The sequence below is a fragment of the Falco peregrinus genome, chromosome 1, assembly GCF_023634155.1.
Source record: "Falco peregrinus isolate bFalPer1 chromosome 1, bFalPer1.pri, whole genome shotgun sequence".
In the NCBI taxonomy this organism is placed as follows: domain Eukaryota; kingdom Metazoa; phylum Chordata; class Aves; order Falconiformes; family Falconidae; genus Falco; species Falco peregrinus.
In genome coordinates, this window is record NC_073721.1 from 23,535,695 (window position 1) to 23,562,878 (window position 27,184).

At 45.4% G+C, this 27,184-nt stretch overlaps 2 protein-coding genes across 12 annotated transcripts in view; both read right to left on the reverse strand.

The window, feature by feature from the left end:
- The window catches only part of ALOX5 (arachidonate 5-lipoxygenase), a 34,807-nt gene extending 29,086 nt beyond the window's left edge, over positions 1-5,721 (reverse strand). Inside the window, exon 1 of the mRNA XM_055810436.1 lies at positions 5,505-5,721. Within this exon, the coding sequence (XP_055666411.1) occupies positions 5,505-5,654 (150 nt within the window). The 5' untranslated portion in view covers positions 5,655-5,721. The remainder of the gene's footprint in view (positions 1-5,504) is intronic.
- An 8,541-nt stretch (positions 5,722-14,262) lies between these two features.
- MARCHF8 (membrane associated ring-CH-type finger 8) overlaps positions 14,263-27,184 on the reverse strand; it is a 102,980-nt gene continuing 90,058 nt past the window's right edge. For 8 of the 11 annotated variants that reach the window (XM_055810478.1, XM_055810447.1, XM_055810485.1 and 5 more), the window contains 3 exons: positions 25,587-25,767; positions 21,638-21,785; positions 14,263-19,181 (listed from right to left, as the gene is read on the reverse strand). In XM_055810478.1, the coding sequence (XP_055666453.1) occupies positions 18,877-19,181; positions 21,638-21,785; positions 25,587-25,767 (634 nt within the window). In that variant the 3' untranslated portion in view covers positions 14,263-18,876. The remainder of the gene's footprint in view (positions 19,182-21,637; positions 21,786-25,586; positions 25,768-27,184) is intronic. The other 3 variants (XM_055810500.1, XM_055810510.1, XM_055810491.1) reach the window with 1 other exon arrangement.

A 27,184-nucleotide genomic window follows, 5' to 3' on the forward strand; every position in this document is an offset into this window, starting at 1 on the left:
ATTATTGATGCAAAATATGCTTTTCTACGAGCTATCCATGAATCACCAGCTGCAATGATCGTTTTGGGATGAAGACACCTGTCTGTCCACCAACATTTGGGATGACTGACCTCAGTTCTCTTATAACCCATTACGTAAAAATACCAGCTTTCGTAAACTTCGTCACATCTAATTGACTCATGGGAGCCAGAGAAAAATAAAAAGCCCTATAGGCTTTGAAGTCCATCCTACAGACAATGAAACATTGTCCTTGCCTGTCTTTCCCCAAAGATGTTATTCAATCAACTCTGAAACCATCAGGCCATGACTGCTATACTGCAACTCATATGAGGCTAACAAGGATACTGGAATTTCTTCTAATATGTAGTCTAATTTAATTTTAGGCTCAAATACCTAAAATGGGCATGGACGGTGCTTATTTTGATTTGCTGAGACTTAACAGACTAGTCTTAGTCTGAGCTGTATTCTCCTCATGCCTATTAAAGCAAAAGCCATTGAACTGTTTTTAAAAAGGAAGCCCGTCATGTCTTAAATAAAAATTTGCAATGTTTATGTCAATAGCACACCCATACACCCCAGGTGGTAATAAACTGCTTCACAAATAGCACGGTAGTCCTCGACAAGCTTGGGATGACAGCATCTGTCTGCTAGGATGTGAGCTGGGAGATGAAAATCACAGAGCCGAGATTTCTACCAACATGTTAGAATGATGCTTGTCACTTTTCCTTGCATCTCCATAGCAGGAAAGAAATAGTTCTTTCTGTAGATCCAAGAATTATACTAATTTTAAACATTTTTTGAAAGTTTTATGTTGCTGATTCTTCAACATCACCACCACCTCCTCCCCCAACTATCCCAGAACAGCTAAAAGGATAATGTGTAAAGGTAAATTAATTCCCTTGGTGATTCATGATTTTGAACAAGCTGTGGGGATTGAAAAACATTCAATGGCTTTTCTCAGAAATCACAATTATAGCGCCTTGAGCCACAGCTGCGACAGTCAGTGGCTGCAGAACATACCCCTGTGCTCCTTGCTCAGAGAATGGAGATTCTTCCTTCCCACAATGCTGGTTTCAAGCACCACCCTCATCTTTGCTTATCACCCCACATCCAATATTCTCAGCTTCATTCTTGTCAGTTGGCATAAATAATTCTGGATGATGGCTACAAAATGCAGATAACATTCTCAGATGTTTTCCCATTCTTAAATCTTTCCAGAAATAGACAGCACTTGAACAATTTCTATTTCATATCCATTTCCTTTCAATTCCTGGTTTTCTCAATAAAAAGTGTCAATAAACTCTTTACCAGACTTAGGTTTCGCACTGAGTCAGTACTTCTGCAATTTTGTACATCTCTTTCCAGGACCAGATGGCACTTTGCGGAAGAGTCCCTCGTCACAGGCTGTCATACCATGCATCTCAAACTCAGCCACTTCCTGCTTGTGCATCTTTTAATACAATTATGACACAAAATGTATTATTTCAATTTTACCATGATCCTGATGCATTTGGCAGTCAGGAGCTGGAAGTAGCCACCATGCAGAGACACAGTCCAAACGAATCCACAAACATATCTGAATTATTACCCATTTGTGTTCATCACTACAAAGGAAATTTAAACATGTAATGACTAATGCAATAACCTACAGAGACAAATGATAAACTGCATCTGGATCATATTTGCTTTGTATTCAGCTACTTGGGATTTTTATGCTCCATCTTCTCACCCACTTCCAGGTCATGTACAGAGGAAGAATAAGGTGACCCAAGACACTGCCTGGATAGGGGAAATGCACTGCATTATTTTTAGCTCAAGTCCTCATGCAAACCCCATTGCTGTCAAGTGATTAGTATGGCACAGAAAGTCTGAAATTAGTCTTACCACGTCCTTTTTGCCTAAGATACCTTATTATCCTTTTTAAAATCCATATCCTTTAAAGGTTCAGCTAACAATTTCATTTTTAGTAAATCCTCATTTACACATATGTATTTCTATAGTTCTCATAATGTCACACCTATGCACATACACATCTGTATACATAAAAGATTTAAATTAAAGAGCAATATGAATCAGATCCAAACAGCTGATAGAAATGTCACATTGACAGCCAGTCTTTGGAAGAAACTCATTCCTCTGGTAACAACCTCTTTGCTAATATTACAAAAGCCCTAAAATAGTTGCACGTCACTGTTGATATAACGCAAAAAGGACATTCAATTAGCCTAAATGTTTCTGAAGGTTTTAAATCTTTTTATGACCATCACAGTGCCAATTTTAATGGCACTTCTGAAGTGAAGGTTCCCTCCTGATGTCTCACCCAGCTTTCACTGCCTCCAAGCCAGCGACACAATGGGCTCACCCGAGATGAAAATTTCGCTAATGCAGTAAAGGTGTGACAGGTTACAAATATGGTACAGAGTCCAGGTCAGAACTGACAGTTGGCTGCTCAACGTTTCTAAGGCGTTTGTGGTACAAGGTCTCCTGGTAAACACATGGCATCCCTGCTGACTGCACACTGAGCCAGAGATGCTACGACTTCTTACACAGTCTGAGTTCAGAGTGAAACAACAGAATTAACGAAGACTATTGGACTGTCCAAACTCCTGTAGCATCCTGTTCAAGCAATTTAAACTCACACAAAACCTAAAATCTTTCTTTCTGAGGAGAGACTCCTACCAACTAGCCTAATGTTGCAAAAAGGACAACACAGACAACCCCTCTTTCTATAAGCACAAAGCTCTAAGTGGAAAGAACTGTATTTCCCTTCTGGAAATACTTGTGAATACATTTCTTTCAACAAAAGCAAAAAGCAGGTGACAGGGTAACAGGAAGAAAACAGAGAACTGAGTGACACCCTAATCCTTGCTTTGAAAACACTTGGCACCAAGAGGAACTTACTCAAAAGACAATGAGTGAAGAAAAGCAGCTATGGCTTTCTACATAGCCTGTGTCGAATGCTTTGAGTAAGTCAGACAAAACCTACAACTAAGCTACCATTGTGCAAATCCCTTCAGTTTTTTCCAAGTCCCTTTCCCTCAATCCACATTTGGCATGCAAATCTCCTCCTCAGAACTGGCCCACGCCTTCTTCATCATATCTAGTAATATGCACAATTTGCATTAATTCAAATGAAGACATTACCAGGATACTGAACCTGGCCCAATATTTAGAAAAGAAATTGGATAGTAGACAAAGCTTTACAAGGTAATACTGTAAAATTCTGGTCATCCACTAAAACAGTGCCTTTTTTTGCAAATGTGTTCACAATTGAATTGTTTTGCAGAAAAAGAAAACTATAGCGATGCTATTGAAAGAAACACTAAAGGCAGAGCTGTGAAACCAGTTGCTACATTTTACAAATCAACCAACCTGAAAGTCTTTTGGCTTGCTTCAGTTTTATTTTTTTTGGTTCCGATTTGGTATTTTTCTTTTCTTTCCTTTTTTCTTTGTACAACACATTAGTAAGACCCTCAGTGTTTTGGGCACAATGTTACCTGAACAGGTGCCTGGAGAAACATGCTGCCCTCCAGAAGAAAACATCCTCAACAACAGAACTTAGCACGTTGTACTGCAGGTGTGTCACGAGCCATACACTTTATGGAACAATGTTATTCTCTAAATACACGCTGAAAAAACTGACTGCATATTTGTAATATCAATCACATAGCAATAACAGAAATCATGAATTTGGATAGGAGAATTCTGGATTTAGTCAAGAGCCTTGGCACTTGGAAACAAGTTTGACAAAAAGCAGAGACAGTCCCTGTCTCAGAAGGCTTAGTTAGCCAACAACACGTTTTATATAAAATGCTAGGACCCAGGTGAATATTTTCAAATGTGCCTAAAAGCTACCTTCCCGAGGAGATATAGGTACTCCTTTTAGGTGCACACATCCTCTGCTGTAGTGCTACTAACATCCACAAACCTCTGTTCATTGCTACCTCACGCAGAGGGGTCCAGCATTCACAGGCACCTCTGCTCCAGCTGAACCTGGTCCCACAGCAGAGCAAGGGTTGCTGCTGAGCTTATACTTAATGCTCACACCACGGCATTTTCTCCCTCTGACAGAATCCAACCCAATCCAATGAGATGTTCAGAATACTACCAGGCTCTCCATCACAGTAATCTCTAGAAGACATTCACACACTCTTTTTGTAGCCCAGGGACAAGAGCAAACTGTCTGGTCACTGGAGACCCTAGTGCTTATCTCCTCAGCTGGCAGGGCTCAGCTGTCCTGGGAAAGCACCCTAACCCTGAGGCTGCTGGACAGTCTGAGGTCTTCTTCATCCTCTCTCGTTAATGCTGTTAAGCTTTGCTTAAGATGTGTAACTGTTCCCTGAGGAGTGAGAAAATGACTAGATGTCCATTTGGGAGATTCAGCTAGCAAGGTTCTAAGCTAATGAATGTTAATTATCGAAGCAAGTAATCCCAACAGCAGCAGCTGTTAAGTCCCCACACCTGAATCTGCTAGAGCATCTCCTCAGAACATCGACTATAAATATCTGTGGACCATGTCTACACATGCCATCAGCACTTACTCAAAATACTGACTTCTGTTAACCACATCTGCGATGTCTAATGCAGAAGAGACCAGATACCTAAGCTATGAATTAAAAAGCACACCTAAGGGCAAAGCAGCACCATGACAGTGAAGTCTCACCTGTATATGCAGCAGTAGGTCTCATTTCCAAAGTGACTTACAAACACGCGGTTAAAACTTTCAAAGTTGCTTAAATCTCATCAGACCTTTTGGAAACAGTGAGTTAGGTTCCCAGATAAAATACACATTTTGGGAGGGGGGGAAAGAATTACCCGAGTCTATTATTTCCACAGTAGACAACAAGCAAATACATAAATAAAACAAATAAACCACTGCTCAGAGTATAAGCGATTACAGATGGATAGCCTTGGTACTGTGAGCAGATCACGGAGAGGACAGGGCACAACACGCAGCAGAAATCAAGGTTAGAACGAACAGCACAGCTGACAGCCCGGTCCCAGCTTCATTCCCACACCTGCACGGCCGTGCCGTTTTCCAGTTCTCATTGAAGCTGCCCTACACGTTTCCCTCGGCAGACACAGTGATTCCCACTGGAAGTTCTCACCTCTGTGTTTAATTCCTTGGAGATACCAGGGCTCTGACTACTATACCGACCCCAAACATCACAGGAGGCAGACAAATATTTTTAGTATTTGTGAGTAAAGGACGAAGGAAGCTGAAAGCCCACTGTAAGCCGAAGGGCCCCGTCCTCCCCCACGGCGGCGGGGCCGCTGCCAGGGCTAACCCCCGGGCAGGGGCGCCCGTGACGGCCGGCCGGGGTGGCAGCGGCCCCTCGGTCCCGTCCCGTGCGGCAGGCGGGGCAGCAGCGGCAGCCCGGGCAGCAGCGGCAGCCCAAGCGGGGCGCGGGGAGGCGGCGTCCTGCGGCTCCGGCCCCGGGCACCGCCAAGGGGGACGCGCGGCGGCTCGGAGGCGGCGAACGGGGCGCCAGGGCCGCACTCACCGCGCCGCGCTCGAAGTCGTTGTAGAAGGGTTTGTCCAGGAGGTGCCTCTCGCTGCAGCCCGCCGTGCCCTCCAGGCTCAGGTACACGTAGTCGTCCGTGCCCGCGAACCACTGGCTGCCCGTGGCCACCGTGACGGTGTAGGACGGCATGGCCCCACCGCCGCGACTCGGCTCAGCACGGCCCCGCCGACCCGACCGGCCGCTGCTGCGCCGCGATCCCGCCCCGGCCCCGGCCCCGACCCTCCCGGCACCGCCTCCTCCGCCACCGCGGCTCGGCCACCGCCCGCCCCTTCCCCAGCGCCCGGCACGGCCCGCACAGCGCCCCCCGCACCCTGCGCCGCGCCCCCGCCCGCAGCCTGCACGCAGCCCTCGCCTCGCACCTGCCCTCCCTTAGCACCAGCACGCTTCACACGAGCTGCCGCACAGCACTTGTCTCTGGGCGTCTTTCCACGGTTGCACACTCCGACACAGCCCCCGGAGCTCTCGGCACACGGCGCGCGGCTCTGCGGGGCAGTCCCGCTTCTGCCAGGCAGCGGGCACAGCTCGCGGCACCTCACCGCATGTATCCTTACAGGATCTCATCCACACAGCCTCAAAACGCTCTGCGTTCTGCAACCTCACCTCATCACCCCAGTTTGCAAGCACACACTCTCTTCCATGCCCACACCTTACGCATGTACTACACTGATTCAACACACTACCACGATCTACCCCCATATGTACACTGCACGTATCCCATTCTCTTCATCATCCAACGTTACTAACTCTGCACCAACACCATAGCGCACCCTCATTATACACACCGGATCTGCAAAACTATATACCGCTCACCCTTTTCTCAGGTCTAGACCCCCAAGTGCACAAAAGCTGGAATGCTTTATTCCCTGCATTCCCCTAAGTTTCTCAAACACTCTGTTGTCTGCACAACCGTGTGCAACACTAACTGCCAGCATATGTACGTACACAACCAACTCCCCATTTCCACAAAGCGCTCTAAAAACCCCACAATTTCACAGTCCCCACCCTGAGTGCACCAAACGCCTGCTATCATTAAGATGCTATCATTAAGACAACAGAGGAGCAGTCTGTGCTTCTTCCAGAGTCCAGCCTACCCCAGAAAAAATAACTCCATAGCAGCGACACTGCACACTTGGGCACCAAAGCCACTCACGCTCTTCTCTTGCATTTTCATCAGGCAATCAAATACCACATGCTGCCACTCTTGATACCTCACTGATAACCTTCCTTCATGCTGCTGCCAACAGCAGCTGCATGATACCGTGCTGAAAAAAGCCAGGCTGGGGCTTTTGCAGATCCTGGTGTCCTTCCACCATTGCTCTGTGATCAGAAAGAGCTCCTCATTTCCTTGCTGTTGGGCAGTTCTCCTAGCTGGTCTCTGGGCTCTTGGGAATTCCTAGTGTTACAGATATGCAGAGCAAGCTAAATTAAATCCATCTCAAAAGTGCTTTACTCGTGGTACACTTGCACCGCAGGTGCTGTGCTGGCGCAGTTAGCGTACAGCAGTAACTAATCTAATCATACTTTGGTAGAACTTTCAGTCTGAGGCACTCTCGTGCCCACAGGTGGGGCTGGGTAGGCATTATCAGCCACCAACCTTCAAACGCAGATGAAGAGAGCAATTAAAGTCAACAGCTGGAGGTTATTGCTGGCTCTGTCCTCTTCTATTCTGGCAAGCCCAGCTGCAAAGTGCCTTGTGCCTCAGTCCGGCATGGCTGCTGCATCTTGGGCTGTTGGGTGACACTGCAAGATGTGCTTACAGATTCTCTGCTTCAGGTTCTAAAATTGCAACTACCCAAAGTGTGTTGTGGCCTGTCTTACGCACTGTGGCCACAGAGCAACAGGGACAACCTGTAATAACCTGAAAATTTCCTGTTATTCTTCCATAGAAGTGTGATGACACTGGGCTACACTCACCCAGGCAAGTCAGAGGCCGTCTCCTGCATCTTTTCTCTACTAGTAGAAACTCAACCATTTGCTACATTGCGACTTATATTTCAAGGCTCTCCCACATTCAGGGTATGCATTTACATACAAGCATAAAAAATATTCACTGTGCCTGTCTTGGCTCTACTGAATTGCTTGCTCAGCGTGAATGTCTAGTCTGCAGCTACTTTTAAAATAACACCCAGAAGTGCGAGATGGCCAGCTGTCGCATGGCGCACCTGAGGTACCTGCAAAATCAGCCCAGAGATCTGAATTCTCCTCGTGAGATTTAACCAGCAAGGGATCCTTCCTGCTGCACTGCAATCCCTCCTTCCATGGACAATGTTACTCCACAGAAGTGCACCATAAACTCTTAAGTTCTTCCCTGGTTTCTTCTTTCCTTTACGTAAGATTTCAAAGAAATCATACATTAGTTTCATTTTTGTATGAGTGCTCTCAGTCTTAAAGTTTCTAAACTTAGGTTCACAGCCTTCTTGAAAGATGTATCTGAAACCTTTGTAATATGTCAAGTGCTTTAAAACCAGCTTTTGTCAGACACAAGGCCACCCCCTGGGCACCCTCATTTTCCCTGTAAACATTCAGCAAAGTTGTGTTCAAACCTTCATTGGTGGGTTTCCATGTTCCCTTGTGTCTCAGCTCTGATACACCATTTGAACCCTGTCCGGTCCCCCTGGGTCACCAGTTCTGCTTTCAGACTGTTTGGGTCTCCTCTGTGCAGAGGTGTGACTGGGAAGTCTCCCTACAGCATTACAACTCCTCTCATCAACTCCTTAAAGAAAATACTAGATAAGCTCAGTCCTGTACATGGTATTTATAGGAACACGTTTGTTACCTCTCGGCAGCCCCTTCACAGCAATGTCTATTTGTAGTCTGTTCCTTTAGCACCTCTCATTTTTATTGTCATTTCCACCTTCAAAGGTTTATTCATAAAGTTTACTGTTGGTAGAATGCTTCATCAAACTCCTGCCAAACAAAACGGTGGGCCATGCAAAAAACAAACCCAACCCTTCTGTCAAGAGACTACACTATTTCACCCCCGGAGACCCACGCTGTGTGAGACCCCGGCAGATTCTCCTGTGTTGTACCTGGTGGCTGCTGGATGTCTAACAAGGAAGCCACTCCTGGAAACTGCAGCTGGATCTCATGGCTGGATCCCAGGTGGGTGTCCCAGAGGTTAGGCTGCGGGCTGAGGCACAGCCTTGTATTGCAGGGTTTCCCCTGCTCCCCCAACACCCCCTTGGACTCTCGGGGTGAGCGGCGAGGGGAAGGTCCCGCTGCACCCTGCACGTGGCACATCTCCCGAGGATGGAGCGGGAGGCTGGGACGTGCCCAGGCCCAGGAAGACCCCGATCCCCGGTCTCCAGCTTCCCTTCTGGCACCACCGACCTCCCCGCCGCTGCCGCCCCCCTGGCCGCTGCATTTCACGGCGGAGCGCCGAGCCCCTCGGCGAGGCGGCACGGGGGCGCAGGGACCCGCAGCCTGCGAGGGGCTCTGGGGCCAGCGGCTGCCGGGGGGGGGTGGTGCGAGCCGTGCCCCCGCCGCGGGCACCCAGGGCGCCGCTGCCGTGCCCAGCCCTGAGGGCTCTGGGCCAGCACGGGGGTGCCCAGCCCGGCCCCGCCGGCGGCCGCCGGACCGCGCATGGAGCCGCGTCCCGCGTCCCCGCCGCGCTGGGCAACGGCGCCCCCTGCTGGGCCCTGCCGGGAGCGGCACGGGGGGCCGGGGCAGCGCAGCCCTGCGGGCAACACGGGATGCTGTTGTAAGCAGAGTGCAACGTTACCTCCTTTGCCACCGTGAAAAATAGGATAAAAACAAAACATTTTTTTTTTCTATTTTAAGATGGGGCCCCTGTTAGGCGGAGTGCAATGTTACCTCCTTTGCCAGCCTGAAAAACGCAAAAGGTGTCAGAGTCATCGACCTCTAACCACCATCAGTAACTGCCTTCGCACCATGCAGTGCTTGTGCACACAGCAGTGAGGACCAGTGCTGGTTTCTGGCACCTGCTTGCACCCCCGGCTGGTCCCACCCCGCCCCTGCCCCAGCGCAGGTGAGTGAGCCCCGGCTTATCCCCCCAGCCACTTTCCCGGGGAGGCAGTAACTGCCCCTACATCACCCCTGCACTTGAGCCTGAGCCCCCGTGCTTCTCACCCACCTTGCTCCTCGCTGGAAGGTGCTTTCACACAGCAGAGGTGGGATCCAGGCACCCACAGGCGGGGAGCTGGGAAACCGGGCTGATAAAAGCTGCCAGTGAGCTGGCTGTGTGTTAGTGGGGGGCTGAGGCAGCCCCCGGCCAGGGCACATCCACCCAGCCATGGATTTTGCTGCTTGTTATTCGCAGCTCCCATTCGCCTAAGCATCGCTCAGATCCACCACATGGAAATTCACGGTGGAAGTCCGCTGCTGTCCTTCATCTCCGTGCAGTGCCGGTGACAAGGCTGTTCTGTGTAGATGTCACATATCTTACAGCCCTCCTGAGGCTACAGGCAATTTGTGTGGGCAGATGGCTCTCTTGAAATATGCTAATAAAGACTGGGAGTGGGGAGGAACGATACAACATGGTAATTAATAAATGGCGGATGAGACCAGTAGAGCCTACAGAAATTTCCAAGCTAAATAATCTAAGGGGCATGGGCTGAACAGCTGAAAACATATGGGTGCTAATTTTGTATTGCTCCACCAGAATGGGAACAAAAATCTGCTTGTTCGTCACCTGCCTCTGTCCTAGCTCAGAGGGTCCAGAAATTAACTCTAGGATTGCAGAGCTCAGCACAGAGCATGTGCCAGAGATGCAGAGCTCTGCCACCCAGGCAGTGGCAATTCTGACACCAGCTGAATCTCTCCCCCACCACCCCCACACACACCGGGGGTGCTGTATCAACACTTATTACAATATCTTTATACCTTTACTGCAGGGGATCATCCAGATCGCAAGGGGCGGTGAGTCTGTCTCTCCCTGTGAAGCACCCACCCCCTTTATGAGGTGGGGCTCCTTGGATTCTCCATCCCATTTAGCGTGATGTTAGGATACCTTCCTCAGCCCTGAGGACCTGGGATCTGGGACTGCCTGACCTCAGCACTTCCCTGTAAATCTGCAGATCCTCTCACTGCCTCTGTGGATGCAGCTGTGCTACCGGCACTTTGCAAGAAGAGGAGAGGAGGGAGACAGAGGAGGCAGCCTGCTTTCAGGCTTCCCCTCCCCAAATCAGTGTTGGGAGGCTGCGCAGGTAACACTGCTAAAGGGGACGGGAGAGCAGAGGCATGAGACAGGAAAGCCATGGGCGAGGCAAGCACAGGGAGTACAGCTGCATTAGTAGCTACTCTCTTGGTATCATTTGGTGCTGCACATGTTTGAGAAATGCAAAACTGGAATAGCAGTGGGAGACTGAAGACTGTCCTAAGTCTAAGTCCTAAGCCCCAGCACAGCAAAGGTAGGGTCCTGATAGAGGCTTGTGGAATATCAACCCCAGTCTGAGCTGACACCCAAATTCATCCTTTAACTTCTACCGCAGTTTAGTTTGGTCTAGGGCTGCAAGAAAACTGCTCAATGATTTAATTGGTTTGATTTAATTTCTGACTCATTTCTCTGGTGTACACCAACTGCTTAGGTGTGACCACGAATGTAGCGTGGTCCTGAAAGCACAGTTTTGGGATAAAACAAACCATCATCTTGCTGGCAGGCAAAGCAACTGGTTTAGCTAATCGCATGATCAGAATCAGTTCTCTTTTAACACAGCACTTTCAAAAGCAGGACGTTAAACAGGAGAGCCAGACAAGTGGCAAGCCAGACTCCAGAGAGACCTCAGCTTACCCGCAGGAAAGGAACAATGGCACGCTGTGAATTAATTTGGGATGCTCAGGGGTAAAGCAGATCGGAAGTACTACATACACCTTCTAAGACAGCTGCACTTTCTTAGCTGGGATCAAGTCACCAGCCTGAGATATTTCCTATTCTCTCCCAACCACAAGGGTAACTGTTTCCCTTGACAAAGCCACCTGCTGTCCCAGCACTGGCCCCTACAACTCTTAACGTGATGAATTCTCCCAGGACTGCTTGCCCTGCCTTGTTGGCAGGTGCCCTCTGAGACAGAGACTGTTGGAGCAAAGCAGTGCAGCAATGGGCTCCCAGCAAAAATGACAGGGAGGTTCATTTTTGTCAAGTCTTAAAATGTTAGGAATTGTCAGCCTGATTTCTTGAAGCTTTGGGATGTAACAAGCACACCCTGAGTGGTGATCTCCTCCCTCTGCTCTGTGCAGTCTTCTGGTGTTTTATTCAGTTATTTCAAACCCTCCTCTAATGTTAAAGCCTTTGAGACAACTTCATTCGTCTCAATACTTTCAAGCAAGGTCGCTTCTCTGTTCTCAGCTTTCAGTTCCTCTGCCACCAATCTTGCCTTTTCTCTAGAACACACTTTAGGAGTATTCTTAAAGTTCGCCATCACTTGACTCTGAGCAATATTACATTTCCAATTACTCCACCCTGTGTAATGCACTGAACTTGCTGCCCAACTTGCTTCCCATTTCCTTTAGCCAGTGCTCTTAGGGTTTTTTTGTTTTTAAAAAAAATCCCCTGCCTCCCTTCTGAATTATATTCTCCTCTCTCTGTGTTTAGCCAAGATGAATGGATTCTTCCTCCGTTTGGTTCTTGTTCTGTAACAAGATATTCTTGACGGAATTTCTGATGTCATCTATCCATCCATGCCATGACTGTGAAAAAAGCATCCTCTTCTGTCTGTATTGCAGTAACACAATACAACCCCAAAATGTCAAGAGAGCATCCTACACATCAGAGACTGAAGCCTAGTGGATTTACAGGAAAAACTGGGATCACAGGTGGACATTTAGCTTTATTCGCAGCGTCACTTCTGAGCACTTCCACAGTCATTCCTATGAATCACATGATTATAATTTGGTTCCTCCTGGCACAAACCTCCCTGCCCAGCCTTGCCCGGAGGCAAGCTGAGGGACTGAGAAATGATGACAGTGATCAAAGGGTGGTGGTGGGGGGACAGGGTGGAAAGGAAGGAAATTTGGGTTGCACAAGTAGAATAAATGGAAAGGGGCAAACACATCACAAATTGGGTGAACAGGCTGGGGATAGGGAAGTCTGAAATGGAGGTACTGGGTGACAGGAGAGCGGTCCACAGGGCGGCTGTGGGAAGAGGGGGACTGGGGGAGGATATACAGTCCCTGCAGGATGGGCTGAGCAGGTGTGCAGGCACAAGCCCGGTTCTTCACAACTCTTGGACATGGTTTTGAGAGTCAGCAGCTAGAGTCACGCCATTTGATATTGCGGTAGCCTCCAGTGGGCACTCAGATGGACCTTGCCAACCCCTGCTGCTGCCCTCCAGCCTCCCGACAGCCTCCCTCTGTCCTGCTCTGAGAGGCAAGTCATGCTGGTCCTGCCAGCCAGGTACCAGTAACTACTCACCAGAAAGCTCCAGTTCCCAGGGACCAGCTGAAAAATCCTGCTCCTGGAGTCACAGCTGTGCCATGTGCTGCCGAGCCACTGCTTTGCTCCACCTTGGATATGGACACGCTTCACAGTGACAGTAATACTCTTTCAGATGAAAATGAGGTTTACAAGAGGAAAGAATGTTACTAAATAATTAACTTGAGGTGCCTGAACCCAAGACGAGGAGTACTTTTTAACCAGCAGCCAGATGGCTCAACAGGCTCTGTTCCTTAAACCGTCTTATCAGCTTTTCATCCCAGAGACTGTCAGTCAAACAGTAGGCCCTGGGAATTATCCTCTCTCCCGCAGGGTATTTTTGTACAGAGGTCTTGCTAGTGGGTATGCAAACTTTATATAAGTAGCTTCATTTACTACATCCAGACTTGCTTTGCTAAGGGAATACAGGGCAGAGCCTTTTGTTTTGCATGGGGGGGCACCTCTCCAGCGTTGCAGTATTAAGATTTCTTCCCCTTTCTCACCTAAGAGAAAATGAAAAACTAATCACTCCTTAAAAGAAATATAAATGAAATTATTTCCTTTGAGCCCCTTTGTGTCTGTTACAGACACAACTTTCCAGATCTCATTTGCTCTTTTGCATTGATGCTTCCACTACCAGCTTTCTCACAGCAGCGCAGTTAGCTGTTTTCTTTGACTTACTGGTGCTAGAAACCTATTCAAGAGAAACTGCTGAAGCCTTCCTGTTCGGAAGCTTGGTCCCGGCATGAAAACACACATAGCACTGCGATCAGCTCACGCCATCAGCAGTGAAGGATAAATGCATTCATCCACCACTCTTCACTTAACACAGAATTGTTAGTGAAATTTTTTTTCTTTTTAGAGGAGAATCATAGTAACGAGCATCTTCTGCTCTGCACCTCTGCATAGAAACCAGTGTGTGCCAGAATGCTGACTTCAGACGTGAAGCACTTGTAGCAAAACTTGGTGTTGATTCCAGAAGCTCCAGATTTTAAGGTCCACAGGTATCCTCTCTCCCTACCTCCTGCACAGCACAAGCCAGAAAATTCTCCCCACGATTCCTGCATCTGAGCTTAAAGCATGTGCACAGTCATATATTCACGCGGCATTGAAGGAGTCACTCACTCATCCTGTGTCTTTCTAAACTATCCCTTTATCATTATGAATCCTTTTAACATCAAATTGTTGTGGGATGCTACTCTGTGTTGGTCTGCTACACCAAAGAGCCATCAAGTTCCATGTTTATTTCAGTGAAAGTAACTCACTTTGATCATCATCTTACTACTGGAGAGCTCAATTTTTCTCTTGCATGGGCCTCTAATAGTTCTTCAAACAAAATGGATACTATAATGGTTTTGGTTTGTTCTGTTGTTTGTTTGTTTGTTTTATAGAAACACTTTATTGCTGCAGTCAATAACCCTGTGTATCACACACAAATAACCAATTACAATTTAAGAAACTAAAAATAATTCTGCAAGTGGTAATACTGAGAAAAGGAACATACATGAAAGGATACAAAAGTACACATTTAAGTTACTAAAAAATTACTAACTAAAAAATTCCGCAGAAGAGTGAAGTGTCTTGTATAAACTATACAACACATGCCAGTGTAAAGTTTTTAACGTTATACAATTACCTATCTACAAATGTTTTACCTAAATACAAGATCAGCTGCAATTTTTTAAACAGTTATCTTCTATACAAAGACAAGTGCTTTCAGTACTTCATTGGAATATACAGACACTGCAATATCTCAAAACTAAAAAAAAAAAAAAAAAAAAAAGAATAATCACAAAATAAAAGGTCCTGCTCGTACGTTTTCTTTGCATATCTAATGTAACACTGTGAAAATCCACAAAAGCAAGGATATTGCTGGCTATTTCCTGTTTCACCCATATCTGAGAGGGACCCGACCCAGAGTCACCCACCTCCCTGTGGCCACAACCTCCATAGCAGACCACAGCAGAAATTTGCCTCTTAACACACTTCAGCTTTAGGAGCAATGTGGACCCAGGTCCCACTTTGCAATAGATACCTACCCAGCCAGGCACTGGGCGGAGGTCACCAGCTCCCATGTGTGGCCATATCCACCTGCCACTTCAAAAGTGGCTGCAGAGCAGCACGCCAAGCAGACCCCTTCCCTGCAGCACCACAAGTGGGACTGATGCTCTGATCAGTACAGGGACAGGACGGGCAGAAGAGGGCTTGGACAGGGAGTTCCTATTGCTTCCCTGGGCTTCCAAGCTACAGCAGAGACCCAGCACTTCTCCAACCCCTTGCAGGCTCAGTGTAACCTTCACTGAATCCCTCCTGCTGAAGCGAAGCCAAGCTCGATGACATTCAACCAGAAGAAGCTGTCCCCAGTTCTGGCCATCTCCTCAGAACACAGGACAACATTTTAAACACCAGCCCCGCTCCCAAAATACAGGGTTACAGTTGAATAAAGTCCTGAGAATTCATAGGAATTGGACAGCCCACGATCTCTTAAATGGGATCCACATTCTGCAGCACACACCTGTCTTTCTAACATAATGCATGTTCGTGACCTAGCAGATACGCCAAATACGACGTGGTGGGGAAATGTCCCTGGCACAGCCGGCACTTTTTTGGACAGGATTTAAGTCAATGGAATGGGAGTCTGGTCAGATGTCTAGGGCATGGGACATACCAGCAAAGGCCCTGGCAAGCTAGGAAAGGGATTGTGGTGGATGGTATGAAGTCCATATTCCCTCGTACTTAAATTGTGGCCTCAAAAAAGTCCCAGGTAACCTGAACTAACTTTGGCCGAGGAACATGGACCAAAAAAATTTCTGATTTCTCTTTCAGTAATTTCAAAAGCTGCCAGAAGGAAGTGGTGGAAAACCTGACCTGACAGGGGCCGGTGGTTCCCCTCACTGACATCTGGGCTGGAAGGACAGAGCTCACTTGAGCTAGCATCAGTGCCTCACAGCTGGAAGCTGGAAACAAGTCAACAGTATCTCCTTGAGGAGAAAGAAGGAAAAAGCACCAATCAACCTCACAGCATTTGATGGCACCACGCAGAAGCAGAGAACTGTAGCTCCAGATGCCCACTGTTAACACCAAGCAAGAATCAACATGAGAATTGTGACCAGCATAAACGAAAACCCTTGACAGATGGAGCTCTTCTGCAGCCCTTCCTGGTATGAGCATTCCTAAGCAGTATAAAGAGTTTAAGTATGCGGCCTCAATTTTCATTCAGAAAAGACCGGCTGGGAGAGGGAATAGTTAGCAGCAGCACTGGCTAAGACTGTTTCATCTGCAGGTATTTTTCCCCAGCTGATTTTGCTGGAGATGATTTTTCTTCCCAAGTTAAGATACACAGGGGCACAGCAAAACCCTTCAGTATGGAGCTTCCAAAACACCAAATGAGATTTCACAGTGTTTCACCAAGAATCACATACGACAGCGATTGAAACAGGACCAGCATGTTACAATATACCATATCAGCACTTGTCAGAACATCAGTCGGACACTGGTGCCTCTCAGGTGTGAGCTGGAGAACAAGCAGGTTTCATACCAGAACTTGTGCATTTTCATTTCACCTGCTGGCCACAGATCGGATGAGAATGTGCACAGCACGCTGACAGCTGATTCTGTGCATCTTACAGCTGTAACGCAAGCATCTCGCAGACACGTAAGTCTTGCGCACTTGGGCATTTCAGAAGAACACGATGAAGTTGTACAAGACCTGATATTTAACCCACCTGAGATTATCTAGTAAATCTTTTCACAGAACAAAATACAAAACAAAACAAGACAGTGTATTATCCAGGCTCTCATAATAGAAGAGGATCACCCACAGAAGAGTTCAGGAAAGGGCCCAAGTAATTGCACTTCAATTATGGCAGGCAGAGGCAACAAAGTCTACATGTGTATGGTCATGAAGACTGCTGCCCTGCTACCAGGAGGGTATGCAGGGTTTGTCTGCCTGTATCATATAAGCATGGGACATCCTGACACCTAGCACAGTACACAACCCCCTGCCAGTGCAGCTTTGCTAGGACTGTCTAGAGGCCTTAGTATTTTAAACCACCTCCAGAAGCATGATGCTCGTGTATATCACAGCCAGTAAACTTCAAGCACGAGATCATGCAGAGGTATGCACGCACACACACACTTTTCCTCTAACAGTTCTTAGAAACCACTGGTGGGTGCTCTCTTACCATAGTCCCTTCTCTGCCTTCTTTTAAAATATCAATTTAGAAATAAATTAATACTACATTTTAAGGAAAAAAATCACCGATCTCTTACTGTTACTCTTTGGCAAGTCTTAAAGCAACTACTTTTATTATGAAAAGGACTTGCCCAATGACAGTTGTACTCAAAAAAGACTAAGTAAAACCTGAACCAGAGCTGGGGCTTTAGTTCAGTATCTGAACAAGTAAACAGATGCTTTTACCCAACTGAGAAGTCCAGGCAACTCCTACTAAGACCAGCCAGAGGATTATCATTGACTTTACAGAGATTTAGATAGGGCTTAGGTAGGACAAGTCAGCCTTCACATGCAGAGGCCTCGTGTGCTGACTTTTCATGGGGCTTTGTTTCTGCTCCAGCCACACTGAGACTTCGGTTAAACGAGGGCTTGAAGCTGGAAAGTGTTTCAGTGAAGCAGATTGGTCAAGTGAATTAACAGCAGACACCCCAGGCTTTGGGAAACTGCCTAAAGCCCTGCAGATTTTAAAGCTGTCCCTCTCTTTTCATTAAGGTTGGCTGATTAAAAAGCCAGTCCCATATTGAAAAGCACGAACAAAACTATTCTTTGACCATGTAATGCATCACATCAGGACTAAAACCAGGCAGGTATTTTTAAACTCATCCCCTTAATGCAATGTTTACTTTCGAGACTTTGATCTCACCACCTCCTCTGACAACATCAAATTCTTGGGTAATTCACACATGACACAGCACTAAAGAAGGAAAACCAATTTCAGCTGTATTGACTAAGTATCTTTTTTCCATAACAGCTCACATTTTTACCAATATAGCAACAAACCCTTTACCAGTGGTTTGGAATGAAAGTTACATCAGGTATATATGTGCAGGTGTGTTGATGGTCTGACCTAGTTAAAAAAAAAAAAAGCAAAACCAATCCCGAAAACAGAAACCATTACGCATTGGAAACCAACACTGTACACATCAACTACTCCCCATACACAAGTCACAAGTGCAATGTCCTTTGAAAAAAAATCACTCCTCAAAGGAAACCCAAAGAGGCAGAGTTTTTAGTGTTATGTTTAGTGAGATCATGTGGGCGTGTGTTGGAAATCACAGGTTGGAGGTTTTTTTAATTTTTTTTTTTATAAGGCAAGAGGTTTACGTTCCAGAAGAACAGATGGGGTAAAGAATGAAGAAATGTTTTGAAAATGACACATTCTTTCAAGTTTCATTCTCATTTGACATAACGTATTACAAAATAAAGATTTTTTAAAAGTGCTATATGCTTTGTAAGTCTCATCACAATACGTAAAGCAATATTTTACACCTGCTGCCTAAGACAAAATGTTAGTGGCAGTGTTAGTGATAGATTAGATTCTAGCTCTCCCATTTCCCTCAATGTCTGGGACAACCTCCTTCATCATGCTTCAAGAATAAACAAACAAACCCCACATACACATATTCCAGAATCATTTAGAGTCATCTTCTGAAGTAAGAGACTCCATGATGTTGATGACTGTTCACTAGCGGCTTGCTTGATACCAAACCCAAGCTCAGTCTACCCAGTATCCTGTGGCTCTTTGATCAGCCAGTACGAGAGACAAAACGTTGAGAGGTTTGCAACCATAATGACAGTGACAGATATGCCAAAGGGATTTAAAAAAATTCCAACAAAAATCAAGTGTAAAAAAATTGATCTGCCAGCTCTCAGCTGTTAGCCAATTTTAAAAAGGTAGAGCAGTTTGCAGTAAACAATGATATTTTAAATCTTCAAGGAGATACAGAAACAGCCCTCCCACCCAGCAATCAGACGTGAAGGATTTCTCCAGCATAGTCTTCTGGCTCTGTGTAATGTGAAGAGTTTGTGTCTGAATGGTGAACCCCAAGCATTTCTTTACTTTCAAAGTTTGGCTCCATTAGTGCAGGTTTTTCAAAAATATTCTTTTTGCTAGTTTCTGGACAGTTTTGGACATATATTACTCGGTTATAAGCTTTAAGTCTTTTCCACAGCTGTACGTACACTTTGCATTGTACGTACATGAACAGAAGTCCTCCAGTGAAACCAATAGCCACAACCACCAGCTTAGTCCAAAATGGCCACTCTAGAATCCCTGGAAGAAAGAAAATAAAAAACAAAAGAGGAAAGAAAAAGGACATGGTCAGTACTGGCTGGACTATGTTGGATCTCTCAAAAACATCAGTACGGAAAACAGTAAGGAAACTGTCACAGAGTTTAGGTTATGCAAACTGTTCTTATTTTGCCACTTTTCTTGTTTGGCCTTTTTTCCCCTCCTCCCTTCAAGTCTAACACATGCAGACTTCTACTTCATGTATCACATTTATTCGCACCCACCAGCGGAAAAACAAAACAGTTGATCCTCTGTGCTTGAGCCCTTGTGCAGCACAATCATAAACACAGTCAAGGTAACAGCCAGTAACATGTTTAGGTCATTTTACACCTGCTTTTAAACAAAAATTGGATCAGATTATGAAAGGCATTCTATGGCATGGTTTCCTCTTCATAGCAGGAGATGCAACTCAGTGACCCAAGAAGTCTGCTCCACTCTGTGATCACACAGTACATGGAGTCACAGTCTTCAAACTAAAAGGGAATGACTGCTACCATCTAGCTTGACACGTTCAGTGACAAAGACCAGACAATTTTATCTGCACCAGACCTAGTAACTTGTAGTTGAACTACAGCATCTCTTCTGATGCAAAACCGCAAGTGCTGGAGATGCTGAAGCATTCTGGCACGCTTACCCTCTGTCATTAAAAATGACCATATTACTTTTCCTGAATTTGTCTAGCTTGAACTTTTAGACATTGGATCCCGTTACATCTCTATCAACTCCTTTTAAATGAAAGAGTATTCGTTTTATACATCTTCTGCTTACACAGGTCCTGTACCCACCCAGCCTCTCTCCTCTTTGAAGATAAACAGCATCACAAGATGGACATGAAACCATGCTGAATCATCCACTACCAGGTTTCTCAGAGAATAAAATCATGGCCTTCCAAGTCTTCAAAGTTTCTACCAAGACACGGGCTATTGTTCTTTTGGAAACACATGGTAGCATGGGAGGAATGAAAATATTTTAGTCCCAAAATACAAAGGGCGCTGCAGCGTGACTACCGATTCTCAGACGGGCTGTCTGATGCCGTCTGTACGCAGTGGTAGTATGTGCTTGCCCCGGTGCAGGCATGAGCATATAGCCACACACACTCCTCAGCTCACTACAGCGACCCCCAGATTTAGAATCCAAATGAAGGAAGCAAAGGTGGCACTATAACACGTACTAAATATTCACACTATTCCCCCTATTCTTGTTCATCTAATGTACTTATTGGCTACAATTACCTGGAGATGATAAATCTTTGAAAGCATATGCTTTTCATTATCATACAGAAACCATACACTGAAAGGTCAGTAATTTTCATGGAAGAGATGGGGTTGGATGGAACAGAAACTAAAATATTCCATTCAAAGCAGCTTCCTGACTGAAGTCATGAACATTCAAACTACAGCCCAAATAAGAAATGACAGCAAAACTGTTCAGTTTAAAGTGTGATTCTGCTCTGAAGAGACTGGAACAGCTCTGTGGATTTGCAGGTTTATTGATGCTCAGAGCCGCCTCTCCAGATGACGCTCTGGAATCAGCAGCATAACATTTTCCACCTGCATGTCTAGCTGGCGTGCAGTGCTCTGTGAGCAAGGACAGTTTGCCTTCTAATGGCTCCCAGCCTTGGTAGATACCTCGTCCTTTCTATCCCCACCTTCGGGGACCGCTCAACTGCCTGAGAAACAGCCCTGTGACAGCTGCAAATACGCAGCCCAGCATACCCAAAACAGATTTCCATTTGGTAAGTTTACAGTGGCACGCTGAAGAAAACCTACTATTCAAGAAGCTGAGACATCCATACAGTGGGGTGGCAACCACTACATCAGTTGCAGTACACCTCATCTCAGTTACATGAACTGGAGCCCTAAGAATCAGCCCAAGTTCCTTGTGCTTCAGGAACAACCAGTCATAACATTTTTTTTCCCAGTCTAACGTGGCTCTCACAGGAAACTTGTGCTAACCCACCTCGCAGATGACCAAATGGGAAGAAAACCCTGTTGATTTACCTCAAAGGTTTGGATTTAGTTTCCTCTTACTTCTTCTCTTTTAAAAAACTGTCCTGCTTTTGCCCAGTTAAAATGTAGCCATAGCAGCAAAAAAAATATGCCTATGTCCTTATCTGCTCAGTAAGTGTTCCAATTCAAAACTAAATTAGCTAAGGCAGTGCAATTTTGTGTCTGGCTACAGTGGATTAGCTCTGATATCTCTGCATTTTATAAGTGCAAACTAAATTGACTTGAAATAGACTTAAAGAGCACCCACAGATTAATTTACACTCACTTAACTAAATCATTTTAGATATGCTCTTTTAAACCAACCCAACCTCAGGCTAAAGCTGACTAGTCTATAAACATCACCTGCACACTCATGCTCTGCATCCTCTCTGCATTCAGGATAAATAATTATTCCAAGAGAATAAGTGGGAAGGAAAGCAAGTAACATACCAGTAGTCTGTCCCTGTTTAATCTCTTCAGCGGTCCTGTCTATCAGGACATAGAGAGACCACACAACACAGGTGATGGCGATGATATGGAATGTTACAGAGCACATGATCTTCCTCCTCTCACTGGCTGTCATCTGCAGCTTCTCCCACTGGCAAGAAACCCAGAAGCAAAGCAAGGGATTAGGTGTCTGCTGTAGTTACTAGTGAGTATAAAAAAATAACAGTAAGAACAAAAACCAGGCAGATGAGTACCTTCCTCCTATTTTAAAAAAGGATTTTAAAAGTCAGATGGCGTTACTGCTCTGACATGTGCATGATGGCTGGCAGCTCACCCTGCTGTGACAGGAGCCATCCTGGTGCCAGAGGGGACCTCCCGTGCTCAGCTCCCACCCGGAGCCTCAGCACAATGTCATCACATCCTGCTTCTGCACGCAGGGGCAGCTCCAGCACAGAGGGACCCTAGTGCCAGGCCTGGCAGTGCAAGCAAGGCTGCTCCTTCCCCTGTTCCCCACTCACAGCGGGCACCCACAGCCATGCACCGCAGTGGCAGAGGGTACCTTTCCTCAGGCATTCAGTAACACACTGCAGCAAAAGTGGTACATGATGCAGCTGACCAGCGCGGGTGAGACATCGCACGCTGAACTCTGTTAAGAACCCCCCAGTGCACAGTCAAGGCTGTTCAGCTCTCAGCTCAAGGCTGTTTAGTTCTCCCCTCCTGCGTCTGGGGGTTTCATTCAATCTTCACGTATATTTAACACTACTTACAGCAGTGACACCCGTATTTTATTTTCAGTGTTTCAAGTGCACTTCAATGCATATGCCCCAAGAATATACAGTAGAACTGGAATGACAGCTTTTTAAGTGAGAGGATGCAGAAAATTAAATCCCCAGATCTGCATCTATCGATAATGCTTATACAGCCCAAATGGAAACCACAAAGTCAGGTCAACATAATTTAGGAAAGTTAGAAAGAAACTAGACAATTATAGATGCTTCTACTATACAGGGAATTGTTCAAAAACAGCTTCTATTTTTTTTACCTGAGATACCCTGAAGCTTTTGTTAAATTATTTTTTTGGCAATTTCCCCAACGTATATGATGAAAGTTTTTGCAGGTAGGGTTACACATCCCTCAGTGTATTTGTTTGGAACAGAGAGTTTAAGATGGGCTTTTCCTAGACTTTCACAAAATATATGCTGGGGCACATAAGCTTCTCATACATACCTATTTGTTTCTACAGAGGTGCATTTGATGTCTCCTAGACTAATTTGTAGAAGAAGAGGACTTTGACGGGAAGGAATAACATGGAAGAGGACTGAGGATGACCTGACTGGTAGGATTGATTATGTTGAATTACTGTTTCCACTGCTACAAATACCAGAATGGTTGAAACGTGGACCACAGACTTTGTGATCCCCTCTGTCTTGCCAACAATCAATCTCTTTGGCCAGTCCAAGCCACATGTCCAGTTCTGTAGGCACCCAAATCTCATTGTGGCACAAGAATTGAAGACTTGCAGCAATGACACGCTAGATGTTATGCTAGAAAGCATGTTTTTTCAATCTTTTTAGAAAAAGATTGGACAAAATGTTCCCTTCGGATATTGCATTTTAAACACCAAATTGCTTTTGCATCTAAACCAAGGTTTTATTAAACAATACTTTTGACAGAGTATAAATTAGTTAAATTATTTTCTCAAAATGTAAGCATGTTAAATCTATTTGTGAATGCTTTTACAGAGCCACAAGGACTTGCATTTTGACTAATTTATATTCCTCTCTTCTGTTCCATAGCTTGAGCTCCTCCACTGGACAATACCTCCTGTGAACTGCTGGCTCCACAGCCACCAAACCAACCCGCACCAACTCATCTCTTCAAGATATGACTGCACAGCAAAGAAGCATTCTGCAAACTATGCACTATCCCAGAGAGGAAACTAGAATCTGTAGGTACCTGCTGCATTATACCGATGATACAGCACATGGCATTTCCCAGTCAGCAGTTCTGGGGTTTTAAAGTGTTGTTAAACCAAAAAAATCAGCAGAAAATTGAGATTTAATGTCTTTTTTTTCCCACTGAAATTTTAAAATAGAGCATCCCTCTCTTGTCTCCCCTCAACTTCACTGGAGCCGTGACACGTTTTGTTTCTCATCCTCTTCCCTTGGTAACTTGGTGTTTGAACAGCCCAATGCTGCAATACAACCTTAAGATGCTGAGGAAGTTTAAATCCATTTCTGCTCTACAGACAAGCACAAGCCCTATTATTTGTCCCATCCTGTTCATAATCACGAGTTCCACACTGTTTTCTCCTGACTGACAGGATACCATAAAAGCTGAGCTGAAGATACAGAGGCAGCTTATCTTCTGGCTGCAGCTGAACCTCTAAATTATAAATATATTTAAGAGGTAAATTCCTTCTTCTCTTTTCTGTTTATAGCTCTGTCCCCACCTTTTGGCATCTGGTCTCTTTCCCACAGATGACCTGTTCAGATATAACTAATGATGCTGAGCAACTCATTTCTGAAGTTCTCACAGGGCACAAATATTCAGAAAATGTTTCCCACCCACTCCAGGCAGAGAAAGCACAGGAAAAACAGCAGCCAACTGCCAACTACAGCAACTTTTTTTACTTGGGATTCCCTAGAGCAACTTCCTTAATGGTCTATGGCTGGGCTGTGCAAAGTATTGTCTGTGCAGGTAACAGAGCCTATGAGGGACAATATTGCAACTCAGAGGTACGATGCTCTGTGCCGCAAAGACAAATCTGCAGTTTTTAGAAGGCACTGATGCACCGCAGTCATAAGCAGAGGTCATCCTACCAACTGGACGTGCTAAGCTATATACTTTGCAGACTGTAGATCTCTGCAAAAAAATAGGTGGTGTTTGAAATCTGCTCTATTTTCTGCTAGGAGTCACTTTTAGGAATTGGACAAGTTCTCATAACAGCTTTCAGATGGCTGCAGTCCAGACTTCCCACCATATGTGATTTAGACTCATCATAATTGAATGCAATGTTTCTCATTTATTCTAGTTCCAGAGTGAGGTTATTGTTATTAACCTCTTCCACTTTTGTAGACATGGCAAGATTTGTCTGTGCTGAGAATACCAGTGACTTCCATCTCAAAATCCTGATGGTAAAGACCAATTGAAATTGGAAGCCCGGAGGATGTGGGATAACAGAAAGGACACAAGAGCAAAACTGGCCTTACAATGCAAACAGCATTTAGGTATCTATACTTTAAGCTACCAGACTTACGAAACGTACTTTTCTACAAAACAAAAAAACAGGTTCTAGCAATGTGAAGTGTGCAAACCTAGCCATTCACAATCTAAGAAAAGGTAAAAAATAAAACCACATTTATTGGTGAACCTTCTTCTACTTACACTGTCATATTTTCACTAAAATAAGTTTGCTCCTTTAAAAAGAAAAAAAGCTATACATTTTAACGAAAGTACACTCAGAAAGTGATTTAAAGTGTAACCTGAAATCCACATATTTTCAAGAGAACTTCAAAGCTATGTGGATCTTGGAATAGCGAACTAAAGCAGGTAATGGTAATACAAAACTCCCTATTTAAAAAGAATGTGGATAACTGCAGAGCAAATACTTCTTTGCATCAGCTGTAAAATGTAACTGCAAAGAAAAAAATCAGGCTACTGCATGCACATACATGTATGCATGTGTATGTATATACATTTGCACACAGAGAGTTGCAAGGTTACAACAGCGAACTCTCAGAGCTGGATTCCACCGATGCTGGATTTGCCAGGCTGAGTGTTAATTTAAATCCCTTGGCACCTATCAAAACCGACCAGATGTACTGAGGAACCACAGAAACATGATAAATACACAGGGCGTGCTGTGGGCTCGTGGGCAAGGACAGCCTCTTTTCAGAGTGGATCTGTGTTTAATGAAGCATTTCCTTGGGGAAGCAGGTCTTGTGCCTACCTTTCTCAAAGGCTTCAGTTTCGTCTCCATGATGAACTCATACTTGCACAGTTCACAGCATCTCGTATCCGAGCTCTTGATCCATTGCTGCAGGCAGGCTTGGTGCACAAAATGAAGACTTCCCGTGCAGTGACAGGGGGTAATCAAAGGGCTCTCATCGTCTCCTTCACAGTGACATATCCTGAATCAGAAGCAAAGCTACTCATTAGGAGAAGAGGAAGCAGAAAGCATGGGGAAGAGGCATGTAATACCTGTGATCACACATGGCTGTCCATTGAAGATCTCGAGATACGTATCAAAGGAATATGTTCCATAAAGGAGCTAAAACTAATGAACTCCACTGCTGCACAAGCACATACACAGGCACAAAGTAATTGAGCAGACACTACTAACTAGACAGCTGCTTTCTAACAAGAGGCAGACACACAGAGCCTGACAGAAATGCAGTATTCAAAAGAAACAGGGTAAGAAATGACAACACTTCATCTAGAACAACAGTACTTAACTGAAAATAGCATTTAAACAGATCAGGCAGCACCTCCCAAGACAAAATAGGCACAGAGAGGTACAGCTACTCATAGATTACAATCTGAAACAGAAGATAAAACAAAATGCCCAAACCAATGGGCTAACGGCCCACTCCAGTATCACAAAGAGTTAATTTAGACAGCCTGGATTTTACACAAGAGAAGTCATTATTTCTAGCGCCAATTGCTAGGAGACAGATCAACACCGCAAAGCTACAGCACTGAATCTCCCCAGAACACACTCTGAATGGACTAATAGTTTTGCTCTCCAATTCTAACTTTGCAAGAGCTGCTAAGGAAGCATCAGCTCTGCAAAATCCCCCACTTCCCTCACAGTCTAGCTGTGCAGCCAGCAAGGACACCCGATATAGCGTTACTACCAGGTGCTGACATTTTGATTTCCAGCTTCAATTTATACACAACCTTTGCATTGCACCAAACATCACTAAGTCCTTACCATGTGGAAGAGGTCACGAATTGAAAGCGGGATGGTAAGGAGCTCAGGGAATTAATGTAAGTTACTAAGCATATGTGAAGTACATCCTGGCATGCTGACATCCCTGTCTGTTACTGAAATCTCTTACTGATGTGTAGCATCTTGCCTCTTGCGACCTTGCTGGTAGCTGGCAAGTGGAAATGAAGGAGTGGGTGGATTACAACAGCATCTTGTTGATGACAAGCCAGTACAGAACTAGATTTTGCTGGTAATGAGGGGGAAAATCAAATAATATTGGCAAGTACTAACAAAGCCAGCTTCAGAATGTGCTGTCAGGGAGGAGAAAGATTAGGGTAGTAGAACAGGCAGACAGATGGGACATTTGCTCCTGTACTTGGTGACCCCTGCGCCTCAGCAACATTTTGGAGCTGGGATGGGGCAGACTTGCAGACAAGTCACCACAAAGACAGTCCAGAGCTGGCCGTTCCCACCACCTGTGCACACACAACTATTCCTCCATAGCTGAAACAAGGACACCCATCTTTTTTGGACTTCACACTACAGACATCACAGTGGCCCACCACTAAAAGGGCACAGATCTCCCTTTCAACTAAGGCATCCACAAAGCCCTTTAT